Source organism: Macaca mulatta, chromosome 20, assembly GCF_049350105.2.
Source record: "Macaca mulatta isolate MMU2019108-1 chromosome 20, T2T-MMU8v2.0, whole genome shotgun sequence".
NCBI lineage: Eukaryota > Metazoa > Chordata > Mammalia > Primates > Cercopithecidae > Macaca > Macaca mulatta.
Genome location: NC_133425.1, coordinates 51316147 through 51334220, shown reverse-complemented (window position 1 = coordinate 51334220; position 18074 = coordinate 51316147). Strand labels below are relative to the sequence as shown.

Below are 18074 nucleotides of genomic sequence, written 5' to 3'. Positions count from 1 at the left end.
GATCCCAAAGTGGGCTTTGATCTTTACCACCTATCGGCAGAGGTAGATGAACCTATGTTTTAAACCAAGCTGCTTAAAGAACAAGTCCTTAGCCCTCATCTTGGTTTTCTCCCTCAGGGTTTCAGCAGAGTAATCTGGGAGAACAGGGAGAGCCTATCAAAGGTCTGTGTCTCCCAGGGGCCATCCAGGCCACTGACCTGTGCTACTGATGGGGACATCAAGGTCCAAGGTGGTTATTCAGCTTTCTAGAAGATTAAGTAATTTTTCATGGCCCAAGAACTGCAGAAGCCGGCCCATCCTCCCAGATCTTTCTATTGCCTCTCCTTTCCTACTCCCTCCTCCCCAAATTGCAAAGCCTGCAGCTCAAGGGCAGGAAACCTGAGCTCTAGTCCCAGCTGCTGCTTCTCAGCTTTGTGATATTGGATGAGCAATCCCACCTTGCAAAATCCCAGTTTCCTCATCTACAAAATGAGACTAATCGCATTAAATTAGGTAACAGATGCAAAGAAAGCATTTAGCCCAGGGTCTGGTACCTGTAAGGCATTCTGTAAATGAAGGCTAGTGGCATTGATTCCTGACATTATCAGTATTCCTCACAGAGTAGGTCCTGTGCATTAGGGGATGCCTGCGACAGAGGCGGTACCTAAAGAGAACAGCAAATAGAAGACATTTCATTAGGAAACCATTTCCTCTATAGTTCTCTTTGCATTCTGATTTTGTAGAAGTGAAAGACTCAGTTTGGTGGTATTATAATATGTCATATATATATACACACACACACAAACATATATACGTATATATATACACACACACACACATATAATGCTTGTTAATTTCCATTTTTAGCAAGGAGAATTCTTCGCCCCTCTGGTTAATGATAGATAATTACATCTAACTCAATCTGGTAAAGTCCTATTCAGTAATTTAAACAGTCTTTTTAGATAGCATAATCACTTCAAATAAATCCATAGCCTCTCAGATTTGCTCCCCACCCCACCCACACTCCTTGCCAAGATGGTGTCTGACTATGTAAGTCAAGGGATGCTAATAGGACCACATGAGTGGGAGGGCAGAGGGAGCTTGGACCCACTTGCAGAAGTCCTTGCATTGTTGTGGTCTCCACAGCAACGTCCCGCTGCCCAGGTTCCTGGGAGGAGGATGAATTCTCACGTGGTGAGCTCATGGTCTGTCCTCTTGTCTTGATCAAAGCCCACGGACCCTCCCTGGCTGGCTCAGTGCCCCACCTCACCATGCACAGTGCTCAACACTGTGCTCCAGCACAGTCCAGGCTGTGGTTTCACTCTGTTCTCGAATACATGAAGCGCATCTGTAGCCCCCTGCCCTCCTCCACCTCCTCTAGCTCCCAGCCAGGTTGGTAGTCACCTCTGAGTTCTCTTCAAAGCCACACGGTGATGTCTGGATCCATTTCAAGGAATTGGGGTTCCAAGGGAAGTGGGAGCACTCTCTGAGATCTCTCTTGGCCCAACCACTTCTGCTCTGCTGTGGCTGCCCCAGGTTGGTTGAGATGTGGAACCCTTCTGTCAGTATCCTCCTGGAGAACCCTTCACTGCTTAGCACACATTTTGTCCTTGGCACACATTTCAACCCATTACTGCACCCCATCACTTTCCCCCATTGCTGTACCCCTTTAAGACCTATGTCTAAGAGGGGGAGTCAGGGCACTTTGCATAACACATGCTTTCCCTACCTCTCTTCCCTTCTCCTTTCCAAAATCCACTGTACAGAAGGGCCGGATTTTCCTGTTTGTCCTATTTTGGGGATCTTCTCAACCATATACCTCCCCTTCGTTGTAATGGTTGCTAGAGGTAAGGGAATGGTTTTGTGGTATAGAAATGCAAGATATATTGGCTTGTTCTTCCCAAAACACTATCCTTATTGCACTAGGTAGATACAATTTTGTTTAATAACAGCTTTTAAAAGATGTCCATTTAAAGAAAAAAAGTCAAGTAAATTGATAGTGAATTTGGTAGTGGGAATGGTACAAATCAGGAAGACAGAAGGTCTAGGGCTGAGCTTTGGGAAGCCTCAGGGCACGTGTAAGAAACTGTGATGAATATGCACCTGGAAAAGTCCAAGGTGTACTCCAAGGAGGAAGAGAGTCATGGCTACGGTTTATTAGAAAATAAGAGAGGTTGGAAAAGCAAAGCACTGAGAAGTTCAGGAGAATCAGGGGAAGGTTCTTGGAAGAGGTGGCAGTTAAATTGGATTTTAAAGAAGAAGCTGGAAAAGAAAGATATCCACACTGTGGGTGGTGATGTTGGCAACAAGATAGTTTGTGTGAAGTGCTTTAAAACAGTTGAGTGAGCAGTGGTGTAGAGAATTGATAATATTTCTGGTCAGATGAAGGGACAGATTTGAAGGCCAGGGAGAATCTTTTTGGTGACAACTATGAAAGGCCAAAGGGGAAATAATATAATCTAAGAGGCCTCAAGGTTGCCAAGGAGGCTGTAGACCAAATGGCCATTGAAGACTCTTGTTGGCAGGGCCAGCCGGGCTGCCAGTCTGAGCTGGCAGTGTTTGTGCCTTCAGAGCCACTCGCTTGTTCCAGCAGCAACCTTCTTCCTCTTCTCAGAAACTTCTCAGCTTCTCCAGCCTGCACTGTGTTCTACAAGTGGGGCTGGAAACCGCATTCATCCTTGGGTCTCTGGAACTCGTAATCCTAAAATGTTTTGCCTGATCTGGAATGTCTTTCCTATTTCCCCCACCCCGGAAGTCCAAAGCTGATTAAATTATCTTTCCCCAACTCAAGAGTTAATCATCAGCTTCTTACGTAAATCAGAACAGGAAAGTCTTGCTTGGTCAATTCCTTTGAGAATATTGTTCTGATGCTGTTCTTCAGTAACTCGGCTGCCTCTGCCTGCCTATTCAGCACTTACCAGTTAACAAGAAGCTCTTTCTGGCTCCCGAACGAAGTTCTCTGAGGCCAACAGCAGCCGTCAATGTTCACAGAGTTCAGGCAGGCAGCCAAATGAGCGGGAATTGGGTGCATCCAGGCCAGATCCTATTTTGGGCTATCTGGGTCCTTGTAGCCCCCACCAAGGGTGAGATATCCAGTGGGAGAGGAGGGCTCTCAGAAGATGGGGTGGGCAAGGATTTTCCACTGGTAGAAATGAGGTTATTTTTTAGAGGTCTCTGAGTGTCCGTGGAGAGCTATGTAGTACTTTGATGGCATCAATGTTCTGGTGTTGCCGAGAACCTAGGACCAGAGCTCCCTTCTTGGGGTGGGTAGTGCACAAAAGACCCTGGTTCTGCCCTTGGATTGCTCACACGCTGCAAGGGGTTTAGAGGGACACTATCCTGAGCACTGTGGAGGTGTGAGGAGCAGAGCCTGTGCTTCCGCACTCCTGGCTGCAGTGACAGAACTTTCAGTAATGAAATGACATTAGAAACAGTGCTAAGACACCTGAGTCTTGCTAAGTAAGTAGCCGGGCAGTTTCCTTCCCAGGCCTCCACGTCCTGTGTGGTGACTGAGACTCCTGCATGCCCAGTCTCCCAAAGTGCCGTGCTGCTGGAAGTAGATGGGTTGATTTCAGGAAGCATCTGCTTGAGAATTTTAAATTTTCATCCATGAATATTCATGTGTATTCAAAAGCATATACCTAACTCACCAACCACAATTCCATAATTGTCATTACTTGGAATTCTTCTAGGTAAAATGTTAAAAGGAGTTTATTGAAATTAAATTTTAAGAAAAAAATAAAAAGCCAGTAATCATGCAGGTGCTGCACAGATGTGCCGGCAGTGGTGCCGGAGGGTGTGGAGTGACAGAAGTGTAGGAACCCCTGGGAAGATGAGTTTGTGGCATCCCAGGATCTACAGAGTTTGGTGTGTGTCAATCCTGTAGAAAGAAAGAGCTCTCAGCAGAAGGGAGATGGGTTCCTGAGTGAATGGGGGAGATTTTGTGGCTAGGTGCTGCTGGGCTCCTAGGAGAAGCTAAGTCAGTGGTCTCATGGGGTGACTTCTACAGCAATCTTGGAAGAAGCCATGGACTTGGATTCATGGAGAGGGAAGCTGGATACTGTCAGCTGCACAGCCTCTGGGTGAAGGAAGCATGTCCCCACTGGGGAGCTCCAGGCTGGGTGGGCCATGACCTTGCCTGTCCCCAGCCTGCTCCTGATTCCTCCATGTGTTCCCCCAGGGCCTTCTGCTGAAGGGCCACAGAGGAACACCAGGCTGGGATGGATTCAGAGCAAGCAAGTCACCGTGCTGGGAAGCCCTGTGCCTGTGAATGTGTTCCTCGGAGTCCCCTTTGCTGCTCCCCCGCTGGGACCCCTGCGATTTACGAACCCTCAGCCTGCATCGCCCTGGGATAACTTGTGAGAAGCCACCTCCTACCCTAATTTGTAAGACCAGGTTCGGGCCCAGGGTTGGCTTGTGACTCTGGGAGTGGCACGAATGCAGATCATGCAGCCCAGTGAGAAAGAAGAGGGGTTGGCGTGGATGAGGGAGGAGGGAAAGAGAGGGCTTGAGACTCGGGCCAGTGGTTCGGTAATCTCCTGACTCCTAAACCGACTGATGGCCAGGACGCTGGAGGCATCTTTAAAAATATGTTGATTCTCCAAGCTCCCTTCTGAACTTTCTGAATCAGAATATCCCGAGCTGAGCCCAGGAAACTATTATCTGAATGCTCTCTAGAGACTCTGATCACCAGCCAGGTGTTCTGGAAGTGCTGAGATGGGTTTACTGAGTCGTTTGGTCAGAAGGGACTGTCTAGGTATCTTCTTGTGACCTCTCACTCATGCCTGACCTCTATGGGGCTTTACTGAGAAGAACCACACTAGAAGAGTGTCAGCTCCAGCTGTCAAAACTGTGCCTGATGCAATACCTGGCCCTTGGTGAACTCCATAAATACCCGTGGAATGAACATGTGGACGTGTCTCTGTGACACAGGGACTCTGGGAGGTAAGGAGCTCCTGGTCACTGCAGATTTTCAAGCTCGGGTAGGTAAGCAGTTACCAGGTTAATTGTGGAGGGGTGAGGTGAGACTTACTGGGTGGGCAGTGAGACTTGAAAATCCCCCTAGAATCTTCCACCTCTTTAGATTCTGTCAAGCTCTCAGGTTGGGCCACATGGGTTCCTGGCAGAAGAAATTTTGGTGGCAGGATATTCCCTAAGCCACAGAAGATGACCCCATGTGGTCCAAGGACTGAGGACATCAAGCTGAAACTCATTTGTTGTGTGCATTCATTCATTCACCCAACTAATATTCATTGAGAACCAACATGATAACTGGCTCTCCATTAGGCCTGGGGACACGGCAGGGGATGAGTCACAGCTGTCCTCAGGAAGCATACCAAGGAGTGATGGTGGCAGGAATGTAAACAGTAATTGACAGTTAAAATATAAGATGGGAAGGGCAACCATTAGGGTGTCAGGGAAGGGCGCTGAGGGGAAACAAAGACCCACCTGGCCCAGCTTGGATGGGAGGTCAGAGATGGCTTTTCTGAAAGCACTGAGGCCTGATCAACAACATACAAAAGGGGCAGGGAGGCATGAACACCTGTCAGGAGAAGACGAGCAGCGATATTGCACACTATTCTATTATGAAAACGACTAGCATTGATTGTGCACACAGTATGGTAGAAGCATTCACATTACAGCCTCACTTAATCTTACGGTGTATCATGCTCTGCTGGTGCTCTGAGGTACAGAGGTGACTAAAACAGAGTCATAGGCTTTCAGGTGATCACAGCTGAGCTGGGGATGATGATAATGCACACGCACAAGCTTAGGACAAGTTCTGGGAAAGAACGCAAAGTAGGTGGGTGTTTCCAAAGAAGAGATATGGTAGAACTGGAGAAATCTCAGAAGGCTTCTGGGAGAAGGTGGCAAGTTGGAGTGAATCTGAAACAAAGGGAAGAATGTGAGCACGCAGATGTGGGGAGAGAGCAGTCCAGGCAGAGGGCCCGGCTTGAGCAAAGCCTGGGTGCGGGAGTCTATCCCGTTTGGTTCCAGGTACAGAGGCCAGGAAATGTTCCTTTGCTCTTCTGGGGACAGAAAAGGGAGCCGCAGGGGCAAAGCCCTTGTTATTCGACTGTGTCTTGCCCTCTGCGGTTTGGGGAATTGTTGGGCCAGCTTGGTTTGTTATGTATGTCTATATTATCGTGGTGGCATAGGAGGGTGGTGGGTGGTAATGATGCGATTATTCTACACCATGTGCTTTCCTAGCCAGGAACCAGATCAAAGAGAATTATAATTTGCTTGCTTGTTTGTTTTGGAAACCATGGGGGTTTGGGTATGATTGGACTTTGTACCAGTAGCTGCCTCTTCTGCTCAGGCAGAGGAGACGGCCAGGCCTCCCTGCTCTCAGAAGAACTGGCCCTTCCCAGGCAAGTTTGCTGATAACTTTTTCTGAGGGTTTTCTCCTCTCCTTCTCCAAGGTGCCTCCAGAACTCAGAGTGGCTGCGCTTAGATCAACACATGCTCAAGGTGCATTACCCCAATATCGGCGCGTCAGAAGACTGCCTGTACCTGAACATCTATGCGCCTGCCCACGCCGATGCAGGCTCCAAGCTCCCCGTAAGGCTGCCTGCTGTGTGCGCTTCAAGCTCCAGCTAGCAGGACCTTGGCCTGGGATCCAGGCAGTGCAGCTGCGTGTTTGGAATCGGGACTACCCCCTGTTGGGAAAAAGGCAAATGTAATCACATTTTAAAAAATCACTTGAATGATAGATTCACATGATCAGTTTTTCTGATTGATTCTTTATTGGCAGTGCCTTGACTTTAAATTTTTATTTTTTTTGTTTTTCCCGTCTGTTCCACATTTCGTGATCTGTAAGCTTTCAGAAAAGACACTGTTTAAAAGGAGCCTGACTTTTGTTTTAATTTGAGGTATCTTTTTTCAAAAAGGATAATTTTTTCCTCCAACTTTTCTATTCATAATGAAGACAGTCAGGTAATCATGTTAAGTGTTTCATTTAAGAATATAAAACATCCCTGTGTCTGTGCATGGAGGAAAGGCATATTCTATTTTTTAGCCACACCCTCGCATCCTCTTCCATTCCCCACACCTCTGCCAGGGGAAGCTGGCTGTCTTGTATCATAACAGTAATGTCTATTAAATGCTCGCTGTGTACCAGGCACAGTGCATCATCGGATTTAACTCCTACGCTAACCCAGTGGGTAAGGACGATTTGGACCCATTCCACAGATGGAGAAGATGAGGCAGAGGAAGGGCATGAATGACTTGCTCCATGTTGTACACACAGTAGGCGCTAGATTCTGGCACCAAAGAAAGCGCTTTGTCCACCTCCCCTTTCCTCAGTGGCTTTCTTCTCTTTACCTGCCCCAAATGCTATAATCTCTAATATGACCTTAAGAAAGAGAATGGAAGGGATTTGTTATTAAATATATAAACGCCATTTGAATAATGTTTTATGTTCCCTGGTACCAATTTTTCTAATCAATAAAATTTTTACTCTTCCCTGTTTTGTTTTTCTCTTTTTGGGGGGGCGGGGGGTATGGACAAAGTCTTGCTCTGTTCCCCAGCTGAAGCACAGTTGTGCAAACTTGGCTCGCTGCAACCTTCGCCACCCGGGCTCAAGGGATTCTTGTGTCTCAGCCTCCTGAGTAGCTGGGATCACAGGTGCCTGCCACCATGCCCAGCTAATTTTTGGTTTAGTAGAGACAGAGTTTCAGCATACTGCCCAGGGTGGTCTCAAACTCCCAAGCTCAGGCAATGCACCCACATCAGCCTCCCAAAGTGCTGGGATTACAGTCGTGAGCCACTGCGCCTGACCTTTCTTCTTTCTCTTTCTTTCTTCATTTTTCATCCTTTCTCCTCCTCCTCTTCCTCCTTCCTCCTTCTCCTTCTCCCTTCCTCCTCCTCTTTCTTTTTCTCCTCCTCCTCTTTTTCTCCCCTCCCCTCCCCTCTTCCATTCTCCTTTTCTGCCCTCCCCTCCTTTCCTCTCCTCTCTCTGAGAGCTTTTCTCTGAAACATCTTGAGCTGCTTTTGCTCTTATACATGGCTTACAATGGTTTCCATCTTCCTGTGGGTCACAGGCTCGCTGGTATTTAGTGAACAATTTCTGAGCACTTGAAACTTGAAATGTACTATTGCTTATTGTTCTATGAGCTTTAGATGCAGAATTTTGTTTAAACCTCATGATAACTTCGTTAGTGAGATACTTTCCTTCTTCACATTTTACAGATGAGAAAAATGAACCTTAGGCTAAGTAATCTTCCCAAGGTCACACAGCTAGTCAGTGGCAGTGGGAGTCAAACCCAGGCACTCAGGTGCCAGAGCCCACATGCTTAACCCTGGGCCTTCTTCAAAAGACAAAACCTCATACCCTGCTTAGCAAGTGGGACATTTCTATTTGGCGTTAAGAAAGTGTGCCTCACCTGCATGGGGAGGGGAGGTGGTGCCTCCTGGGTTGACTGGACGCTCCTCTCCCCTCCTCAGATCTTGGTATGGTTCCCAAGGGGTGCCTTCAAGACTGGCTCAGCCTCCATCTTCGACGGGTCCACCCTGGCTGCCTATGAGGACATGCTGGTTGTGGTCGTCCAGTACCGGCTGGGAATATTTGGCTTCTTCACGTGAGTCTCTCCAAATAATCAATACCCCAGATCCCCAAGGAGCAGCCGTGCAGTAGCCATAGACAGTGCCGTGCAACCTAAGAAGGCGTGAGCCTTCCGGGACGTTGAACAAAACTGGCCCTAATTACTTAGGTAATTTTTGCAGCTGTAGGAAACAACTCCCAAAATTTTGGTGGCTTAAAACAACACTAATCTCTTTCTCACTTGAGTAAAGTTTAATTGAGCATCCCTGATCGGCAGACATTCTTCCCCATGGCCAACCAGGGATCTAGCTCCTTACATCTTGATCTCTGATGTGGATTCTTTAGGGCCCTAATCTTCTGCATTTGGCAGGTGGACCAAGAGAACATGGAGAATCATGCAATGGAGCATCTCCTGGCCCAGCCTGAAGGTGGCACTCGTCACTTCTGTTCACTCATCATCAGCAGAACTCAGTCACATGGCCACATCCATCTGCAAGGGAGCTAGGGCCATGTAGCCCCTCTGTGGGCCCTGGAAGAACAGTGCACTGTTTGTGTGAGCAGTCGGTAGTGTCTACCTGAGCCTCACTCCAAGGCTTCTCAAATGCTCACTTGAGAATCATCACTCCATCACCGTGGCTTCCCTCCCCCGGTCATGCCTAACATGTACTGGGCTTTCACTGAAACAGTCATGGGGCTGCGCACTTGCCATGCATTATTTCAACTCACCCTCAAAATAACCCTTCAAGGAAGGTTCTCTGTTGTTATTCTTATTTCACAGCTGGAAAATGGAGGCTCAGAGAGGCCAAACAACTTCCCGGGGGTCACAAAACAGAGCTCGGTCTCTTGACCCCTTCTATTATCTGCCTAAGTCATGGCGGGAGAAGTCCTGACCAGGGTCCAATGTAAGCAAAGAGGAGAAGTGAGAGGTGGGGCCAGGATTATGCTTGGGGGTCACTGTCACATACTATGGGAAAGGCAGCAATGATTCAAACATGAATCCTGCCCTACAGAGGCTCCTGACTATGGGGGAGATAATACAGGGACAAAAATATCCACATTACCAAGAAGGAGATGGTTAATTCTCCAAGAGTGAGAGGCCATGGGGCTGTGGAAACAGAGCAAGGAGTTGTCAGGGATCAAGGAGGCTTCAGGAGAGGGGTGGCATTGGAACTACACCAGAAGGATGTGGTTGGGTTTGAGGAGAAGGGATTCAGAGAACATGTGCTTGGCAAAGGGTGCTAACTGTGCAAAAGCTAGGAAGTTGGGAGGGAAGTAGCAACACACAGGGATGAAGCAATGCTTTTGCAAACTTCACTGTGCCTGTAGTCCTGTAATGTGGCTCTGGGAGTGCTTTGCAGGCAGGACAGGCTGACGGGGTGCCCTGACCAGAGCAATTACACTTCTGTGCCCAGGAAACCCTTGCTTTCTAGTACAGACGTTCTAGTACATGTTAGGATTCTGCATAAGATTCCTTTGGTAGAAAAGCTTTCAACAATTGTTTATCATATCTAGTTTTGTTCATAGGTAGATGAAGCTATAGCAGGAGATGAATGTGGGAAGGCAAGGACAGGCCTGATAGGGAAAGGCCTTGAATGCCAGGCCATACATGGAATTTGGGCTTTATCCAATACAGATTGAGGGACCAGGATTACCTTTCTCAGAGTAGTGTACCAGGAACCTCACTCTGGAGCAGAGTGGAGGCTGAGCCAGGGGTGCCCAGCTGCAGATGGGGAGCCCCACTGGGAGGCACTGTCTTGATGCATGCCATGGGGTCATTCAACCACAAAAGCAATAGCTAACATGTATATAACATGTGTGTATGACATGCTTATTGTCTGCCTGGCTCTGTTATTCTTCACAGCCATGTGGAGTGGGCACTATCATTATCCCCATTTTAGATGTGAGAACCATTGAGGCAAAGCAGGTTAAGTGACTTGCCCAAGGTCACCCAGATAATAAGTGACCAGGCTGTGAATCCCGTGCTTGAGGCTGAGATGGTAACCATTAAGGTATAATGCTTCTCGGATAAACAGAAATGAAGAAAAGGGGACCAGGGTGGGAGCCACAGTAGAATGGAGGTGAAATTGGCAGGGCTTGACTCTTGACCAGATGCAGGGTCCTGGGAGAGAGAAGGTGGAGTCAGAGCCAGCTCAGTGGTCATGGACAGTGGAGGGGACCAGGGGAAGGAGCAGTCTGGGGAACTGGAAAATGGAGGGGAGTAGAATGTGCCCCAGGATGACATGCATATATGGTGTGCACTGCATGCATGCTTTCAGTCCAGACATTTCTTTGGTTCTATGGCATTTCCACTTGTTTCATTTGTTCTCCCATTAATTCCATCCTGGAAAACATACAATTGGCAGGGGCAGCAGCATTGGGGCATGGGATCCCAAAACTGCAGCTTTCTAGCTCTTGGGCAAGGGGGTTTAACCTCTCTGTGCCTGAATTAAAGAGTTGATGTATCCACTGGTGTCCTGACAGCAGGCTCCAGGTTTAGTGGAAGGGAGTTGGCATGAGCTGCTATTGTGGAAAAAAGCACCCTCTGCCCAAACACTTCCCATCAGAGATGGAGCATGGGGTGGTGGGATAAACATCGCAGTCTCTCTCTAGCCCACCCTCATGGCACACAGCTGAGGCCTGGGTGATGCCATTCCTAGAGGTCAGCTTTTGGGGGGCAGGGCAGAGAAGGGTGGAGAAGACCCAAAGAAGTAAAGGGAGAAAAACCAACACCACCTACAACATAGCTGTGAGGGTTGTATGAATATTAGCCTTAAAGCCCTTCGAACAGTGTCCCGTACTTGCTGCAGCTGCTGTTATTGTTCTTTTTGTTTGTTTGTTTTGAGACAGCACTCTGTCATTCAGCCTGGAGTGCAATGGCACGATCTCGGCTCACTGCAAGCTCCACCTCCAGGGTTCATGCCATTCTCCTGCTTTAGCCTCCTGCATAGCTTGGACTGTAGGTGTCTGCAACCACACCCGGCTAATTTTTTTTTTTTTTTTTTTTTTTTTTTTAGTAGAGACGGAGTTTCACCGTATTAACCAGGATGGTCTTGATCTCCTGACCTTGTGATCTGCCCACCTCAGCCTCCCAAAGTGCTGGGATTACAGGCGTGAGCCACCACGCCCGCCTGTTATTGTTATTATGACTATTATTAATTTAGTTTCATGGAAAATTCTGTGCCCAGGAAACCCTTGCTTTCTAGTACAGACCAACTCTCAGGATCGGATTCTTGGATTCCAGACCAGCCGGGGCAACACAGGATTCATGGATTGGGATTCATGGATTCTGAGGAGCCCATGAATACTTGAAATTGCACCTACAATATTGTATGTGCATTTCTTCTCGGGTGCATAGCTTTCATCAAATTCTCAAAGAAATCCAAATCCCAGCAAAGTATGAGAACTGAGCCCAGTTTCCCCAGCTCCTCCAGGCCTCTGACTCTCAGTCCCCTCCCCACTGACGCCTGCCCACAGCCTCTGCTGAGAACGTCCAGGGCTGTGGGAAACACACCATGGCTGACTGAGAATTCTCACCCTGCCTCTTGTCCTCAGCACATGGGATCAGCACGCGCCGGGGAACTGGGCCTTCAAGGACCAGGTGGCTGCTCTGTCCTGGGTCCAGAAGAACATCGAGTTCTTTGGTGGGGACCCCAGCTCTGTGACCATCTTTGGCGAGTCTGCGGGAGCCATAAGTGTTTCTAGCCTTGTGAGTTCTTTGCTTTGTGAATTGAATGAATCTCAGTGCAGGAGGTTCCAAAAATGATGATGAGTCACTGGCATTTGATTGGTGCCTTCATGTTGAGCAAACACTTTAATACACGTTGTCTTCTTCAAGCCTCACACACACATTATGAGTTAGGGGCTCAGTCTAATTTCACAGACAAGACAGCTGTCATTGGGAAAGTTTAAACAAATCATCTAAGGTCACGGAGTGAGTAATAATTTGAGGAAAAATCCCTTGTATTTGTAGAGGAGAAACCCTAGCATTCAATTACCAGAGTGGTAATTACTTGTTTAATAGGAAACTCAGCTAAGCCATTAAATGCCGAAAGATGCATATAAATATTTTATTTTAATTGAAACTATAAAATGTAAATTCCCTCACCAACAATTTGATACAGGGCCTTATGTTTGCAGAGTTGGTCTGCTGACTTGAGTTCCAATGTGGATTATCTTGCATAAACCACCTGCAAAATTCGCTGTCCTCAAATTGCAGTTTCGGTTTCTTTACAGTGGGTGCAAACTTAAGGATGCCTGCAAAGTCGCCTGATTTTAGTGCATTTGGGATTTTTATACTTTTCCTGTAAATATTTTACTTCTTTCTTGTCCACACAAAATTTGACAGCAATATATATATATATCTGTCTCTCTCTCTCTCTCTATATATATATGTATATCTGTATAGTATATATATACACATACACACACACATATGGATTTTTGGTTTGTTTTGTTTTGAGATGGAGTTTCACTCTTGTTGCCCAGGCCGGAGTGCAATGGCGCAATCTAGGCTCACGACAACCTCCGCCTCCCAGGTTCAAGCAATTCTCCTGCCTCAGCCCCCTGAGTAGCTGGGATTACAGGCATGTTCCACCATGCCTGGCTAATTTTGTATTTTTAGTAGAGACAGGGTTTCTTCATGTTGGCCAGGCTGGTCTCAACCTCCCGACCTCAGGTGATCCACCTGCCTTGTCTTCCCAAAGTGCTGGGATTACAGGCATGAGCCACCATGCCCGGTGACAGCAATATATTTTTTTGAGACAAGGTCTCACTCTGTTGTGCAGGCTGGCAAGCAGTGGGGTGATCATAGTTCATTGCAGCCCAAACTCCTGGTTACAAGCAATCGTCCTGCCTCAGCCTCCCAAGGAGCTAGGACTACAGGCATGCGCCACCTCGCCCAGCTGCCCAGCTAATTTTTTTTTTTTTTTAGAGATGAGTTCTAGCTATATTGCCCAGGATGGTCTTGAACTTCTGGGCTCACGTGATCCTCTTGTTTTGACTTCCCAAAGTGCAGGGATTATAGGCGTGAGTCACTACGCATGGCCCGATGCAATATTTTTTAGCCATCTTTTATCAAGAATTATTTTTCCAGACATAATTAGATTTTCTTTTTACACATACAGTTCATTTGTTCTCATGATATTTCATTGATTATGTAATTACAATAACAAGTGCAATTGACAAAACGGGTTTGGAAGTGAACAAACCCGATTCTTGCCAAGAAACTGGTGAGAAGAGAAATGTACAGAGGTGCCGGAAAATGGCCCAGTGGCTCAGTGGTCAGCATTTCCTTGGCATCAGTTGGCAGGTTAATTGCAGCAATGAGTGACATGGTGGTGAGTTAAGAAAGCTTCTGCTGAATAGCACTTGACAATATCTGTGGTCTTTTTACATCTTCAAAATTACCTTCTAAGGTGGATTATATTAACCTAATTTTTCATATATTATAACAGCCTTTATTTCATGAGCAAAATTGGACCAGACCCTGTGTGAAGAGTTCTGTTTATTCCTTCTTCTGCTTTTCACAACAGTTTTGTGATACGGGCTCAATTTTTACTCCAGCTTTACAGGGGAGTGAACTGATACTTAGAAATATTAAGCAACTTGGCCGGGTGCGGTGACTCATGCCTGTAATCCCAGCACTTTGGGAGGCTGAGGTGGGCAGATCACGAGGTCAGGAGATTGAGATTATCCTGACCAACATGGTGAAACCCCATCTCTACTAAAAATACAAAAATTAGCTGGGCATGTTGGCACGCCCCTGTAGTCCCAGGTACTCTGGAGGCTGAGGCAGGAGAATCACTTGAACCTGGGTGTTGGAGGTTGCAGTGAGCTGAGATCACACCACTGCACTCTAGCCTGGCCACAGAGTGAGACTCCATCTCAAAAAAAAAAAAAAAAAAAAAAAGAAATATTAAGCAACTTGCCTGAGGCTACCTAGCTAGGAAGTGAAGGAGCTAGAAATCACATGTCTGAATATTTGACATCAAAGTCCATGAAGAACCAGGGGTTCAGAGAGGTTAAGTAAGTTGCCCAAACCTTCACAGCTAGTCCTTTAACCCCCAAACCAGGGCTTTTTCCCCCTCTAAGCTTAGAGCTTTTAAGGAGGCTTCCTGGGAAGGTTTCTTTGAAGAGGAGTGAATGGTATGTGTGTCGCTGGGGAGTAACTTTTCCTGGGTCTTCTGTGTTCTCTCTCCAGATACTGTCTCCCATGGCCGAAGGCTTATTCCACAAAGCTGTCATGGAGAGTGGGGTGGCCATGATCCCTTACCTGAAGGCCCATGACTATGAGAAGAGTGAGGACGTATGTATACTGTTAACACTTTGCCGGCTTCCTCTCCTCAGTTAGCAGAGAATGTGGTCAGGCCCCTTCTCACCATGTGTTTGGCTTTCCTTAGTGACCATGCCCAAGGAACCTCATGCTGGCCCAAGGTGAACCTTGTTCCTCCATGAAAGTTCTGGTTCCACAGGAAATGGATCTAGCTACACAACGCCACACCACTGGTGTGCACAAGTGTGTGTGTATGTGTGTTATGGTTCTTACATCTTACCCCTTATTCTTTGCTTGTGATATATAACTCAGTTCCCTGTATCCTATACAGCTCTTCTGTGCCTACGCTACTCTGCTGGGAATGGATACCCAGGGCATTGTGTTAAGAAAGATTCAGAGGCTGTTTCCAGCTCAGTGGGAAATAACGCTGTGACTGATTAGCGTTGTCTGGCTTGGGATTATAAGAGGCATCTATCACACGATATTTCTCATCTGTCTCTTGTCTTAATTATCTACTAGATCGTGAGGCCCTAGAGACCAGGATCTCTCTGTCCTTCAGGCCCCCAACATAATACTTGGTATATATCAGGCAGCCATAAGTGTTCTGAATGAATGAGTTAACGAATGAGCTGTTTCATTCAATGCACATTAATTAAGCACTGGGCTGTGGAGCCATCTCTTGAGTATTAATCATTTTTGTGGTAAATTTTCTTAAACATCTTACAGAAAGTAACAGTATATACCAAGAGCAGTGACATAGAGTTATAAAGTTATAAAAAAAATACCCTCAATATACAGAAATATTGATTTTGATAACATTCTCCATAAAACTATTTTCAGTTTGGGCATATATTTATTCATTTGACACGCATCACTGGGTGCCCACTATTTTCCCTGCTCTGTTAGAGCTTTGGGACTTATCAGTGGAGAAAGCACATCCTAAACTTGAGGGCAATCTAATCTTTTTATCACCTATCCTTGGATACGATTAAATCCTGGAATCCATGGATAAGTTTGGGAAGTGGTCCCACAATTGTGCCAGACTCCACATGCTTGCACGTTTTCCCAGGGAGAGGGTCTGTGACTTTGATTGGATTCTCAGAGTATCCATGACTCCTAGATTAAGAACCATCACTTTCAGGGAGCGAGTTCTACAAATATGGAAGGTTCAGTGACAAGGAAAGCAGATGTTCAGCAATGGGCCAGTCATGGAAGGTGGGGAACATCAAGCTTATAGGAGATTGGATGAGGAAGGGGTTTCTGGGGGATGCAATGCCCTGAAAGGATATCGTGGAGAGAAGAACTTAGGCCTTATAGAATGAGGAGGATTGGTATAGAGGCAGGAAAAAAGACAGGTAGGACATTCCAGGCTGTGTGTGGGCCTGGGGCTTGGGCAGGGCTGACAAGCTAAGAATCTGATCTGGAGCCCTGCCTCTACTGACAATGAAGGAGCTTGCAAAGCTGCTCCTCGCTCTTGGTGTTTCTGTCTTCATTTAGCACCTCAAGATTGGGCTTCTAGACTCTGGAGGGGCCAAGTACCAATGCAGCCAAGCTCACAGGACTGATCTCTTTGTGACCAGGAACCTTGATTCCATTCCATGGTCACAGACTGGCAAACTCCCATCCCCAGCTGTGGTGTTCACTAAAGATGACAAGGAGAGCCAGGCAAGAGAGTGAGGGTGATGCAGTGGCAACCTGTCCGCCATGTGCACCTTCCATTATAGGGGTGTGGGGCTAGGCACGGGTAGCAGGATGGACTCATGTATGGAGGACAAACCTGTGTCTGATTGGAGGACATTTTCCAGCTTCCATTTTCCTAGATGCTTCCAATGTCATGCTCTAACCTGGCCCTTCTCTGCAAAATAGCTGTAGGTGGTTGCACATTTTTGTGGGAACAATGCGTCAGACTCTGAGGACCTGCTGAGGTGCCTGAGGACAAAATCCTCCTGACCCTCATCCAGGTGAGGACAGACAGGACAGTTTTGGAGGGAGACTTGCCCTTTGAATGGAGAGATGAACAAATCCTACGCCTCTGTTATTTATTTGGATTTGGAACATTGAAAAGAGGAGGATTGGGGATACTTGGTAACAGCTGTAAAAAAAATAAGTAGGGGTATAGAACCCTTGTAGGTAATTTAAGAAAATTGTTGGGGCAGGGGTGCCACTTAGCCTGGAGAAGATTCAGCAAAGTACAAGGCTTGTCTCTAAGTCCCTGAAAGCATCTCACTGGAGAGAGGGACCACCCTTGTTACGCATGCTTCCAGAAGCTGAAGTCAAAATCAGGAGCTGGAAGTTCTATTAGGAAGTCATTTTAGTTCTGCATAACTGAAAACTTTTCAAGACCTCAGTTGTCTGGAAAATGACTGGGCTCCTTTAGAAGGTGGTGAGATGCCCACCTCTCCAGGTATTCAAGCAAAATCTAGCTGACCTCTGACAAACTTTCAATCAGTGACAGATAATTGGACCTGGTAATCTTTATCTCCCTTCCAATCTTGAGAGCCTTTGATGACAGTCTTTGAATGAACAAGATCGTTATCTTTCAGATTTCAACATTTGCTAGTTATGAGGTGTGTACCAAATGTCCACTCTGAGCCATGCTAGACTCAGTGAAATGGAGAGTAAGTCCTGGACTTGATGTTGTGTCAAACTCTTTCATGTGCTCCTTTCTACCCAAATTCCAAAAGAGAAACCTAAAGAAACCATGATTAGGGCTGAGTGTTGCTTTCTGAGACCCAAAATATATCCAGGCATGTCCAAGACACTGTCACTCAGGGACACACTTGAGGAAGATGTTCACACCAACCCCTACAGTCCTGAGCACTCCATCTACCACCATTTTTCCCTTTGCATTTGGCCAGTAGTTCTGAAAGTTGAATATGCATCAGGATCACTTGGAGGACCAGCTACAAGAAGGTTCCTGGGCTACGCCCCCACCGCAGAGTTTCTTATTGAGGAGCCTGAAGTGGGCCTGAGAATGTGCGTTTATAACAAGTTCCCAGATGATGCTGATGCTGCTGGTCTAAGAACCACACTTTGAGAATCTCTGGGCTAGGCTGTATTAGTCTCTTCTCAAGCTGCTAATAAAGACATACCTGAGACTGGGTAATTTATAAAGGAAAGAGGTTTAATAAACTCACAGTTCCACATGGCTAGGGAGGCCTCATAATCATGGTAGAGGCTGAAGGAAGAGCAAAGGCACATCTTACATGGAGGTGGGCAAAAAAAAAAAGGTTGTGCAGAGGAGCTTGCTTTATAAAATCATCAGATATCATGAGATTTATT

The 18074-nt window shown here is 46.7% G+C and overlaps 1 protein-coding gene across 1 annotated transcript in view; it reads left to right on the top strand.

Annotated features, from left to right (window-relative positions):
* Window positions 1-2857: 2857 nt before the first annotated feature.
* The window catches only part of LOC699229 (carboxylesterase 5A), a 29131-nt gene continuing 13914 nt past the window's right edge, over window positions 2858-18074 (top strand). The window contains 7 exon segments of the mRNA XM_077986058.1: window positions 2858-3062; window positions 4160-4364; window positions 6402-6540; window positions 8425-8558; window positions 12074-12227; window positions 14721-14825; window positions 16659-16753. Of these exon segments, the coding sequence (XP_077842184.1) occupies window positions 2990-3062; window positions 4160-4364; window positions 6402-6540; window positions 8425-8558; window positions 12074-12227; window positions 14721-14825; window positions 16659-16753 (905 nt within the window). The 5' untranslated portion in view covers window positions 2858-2989.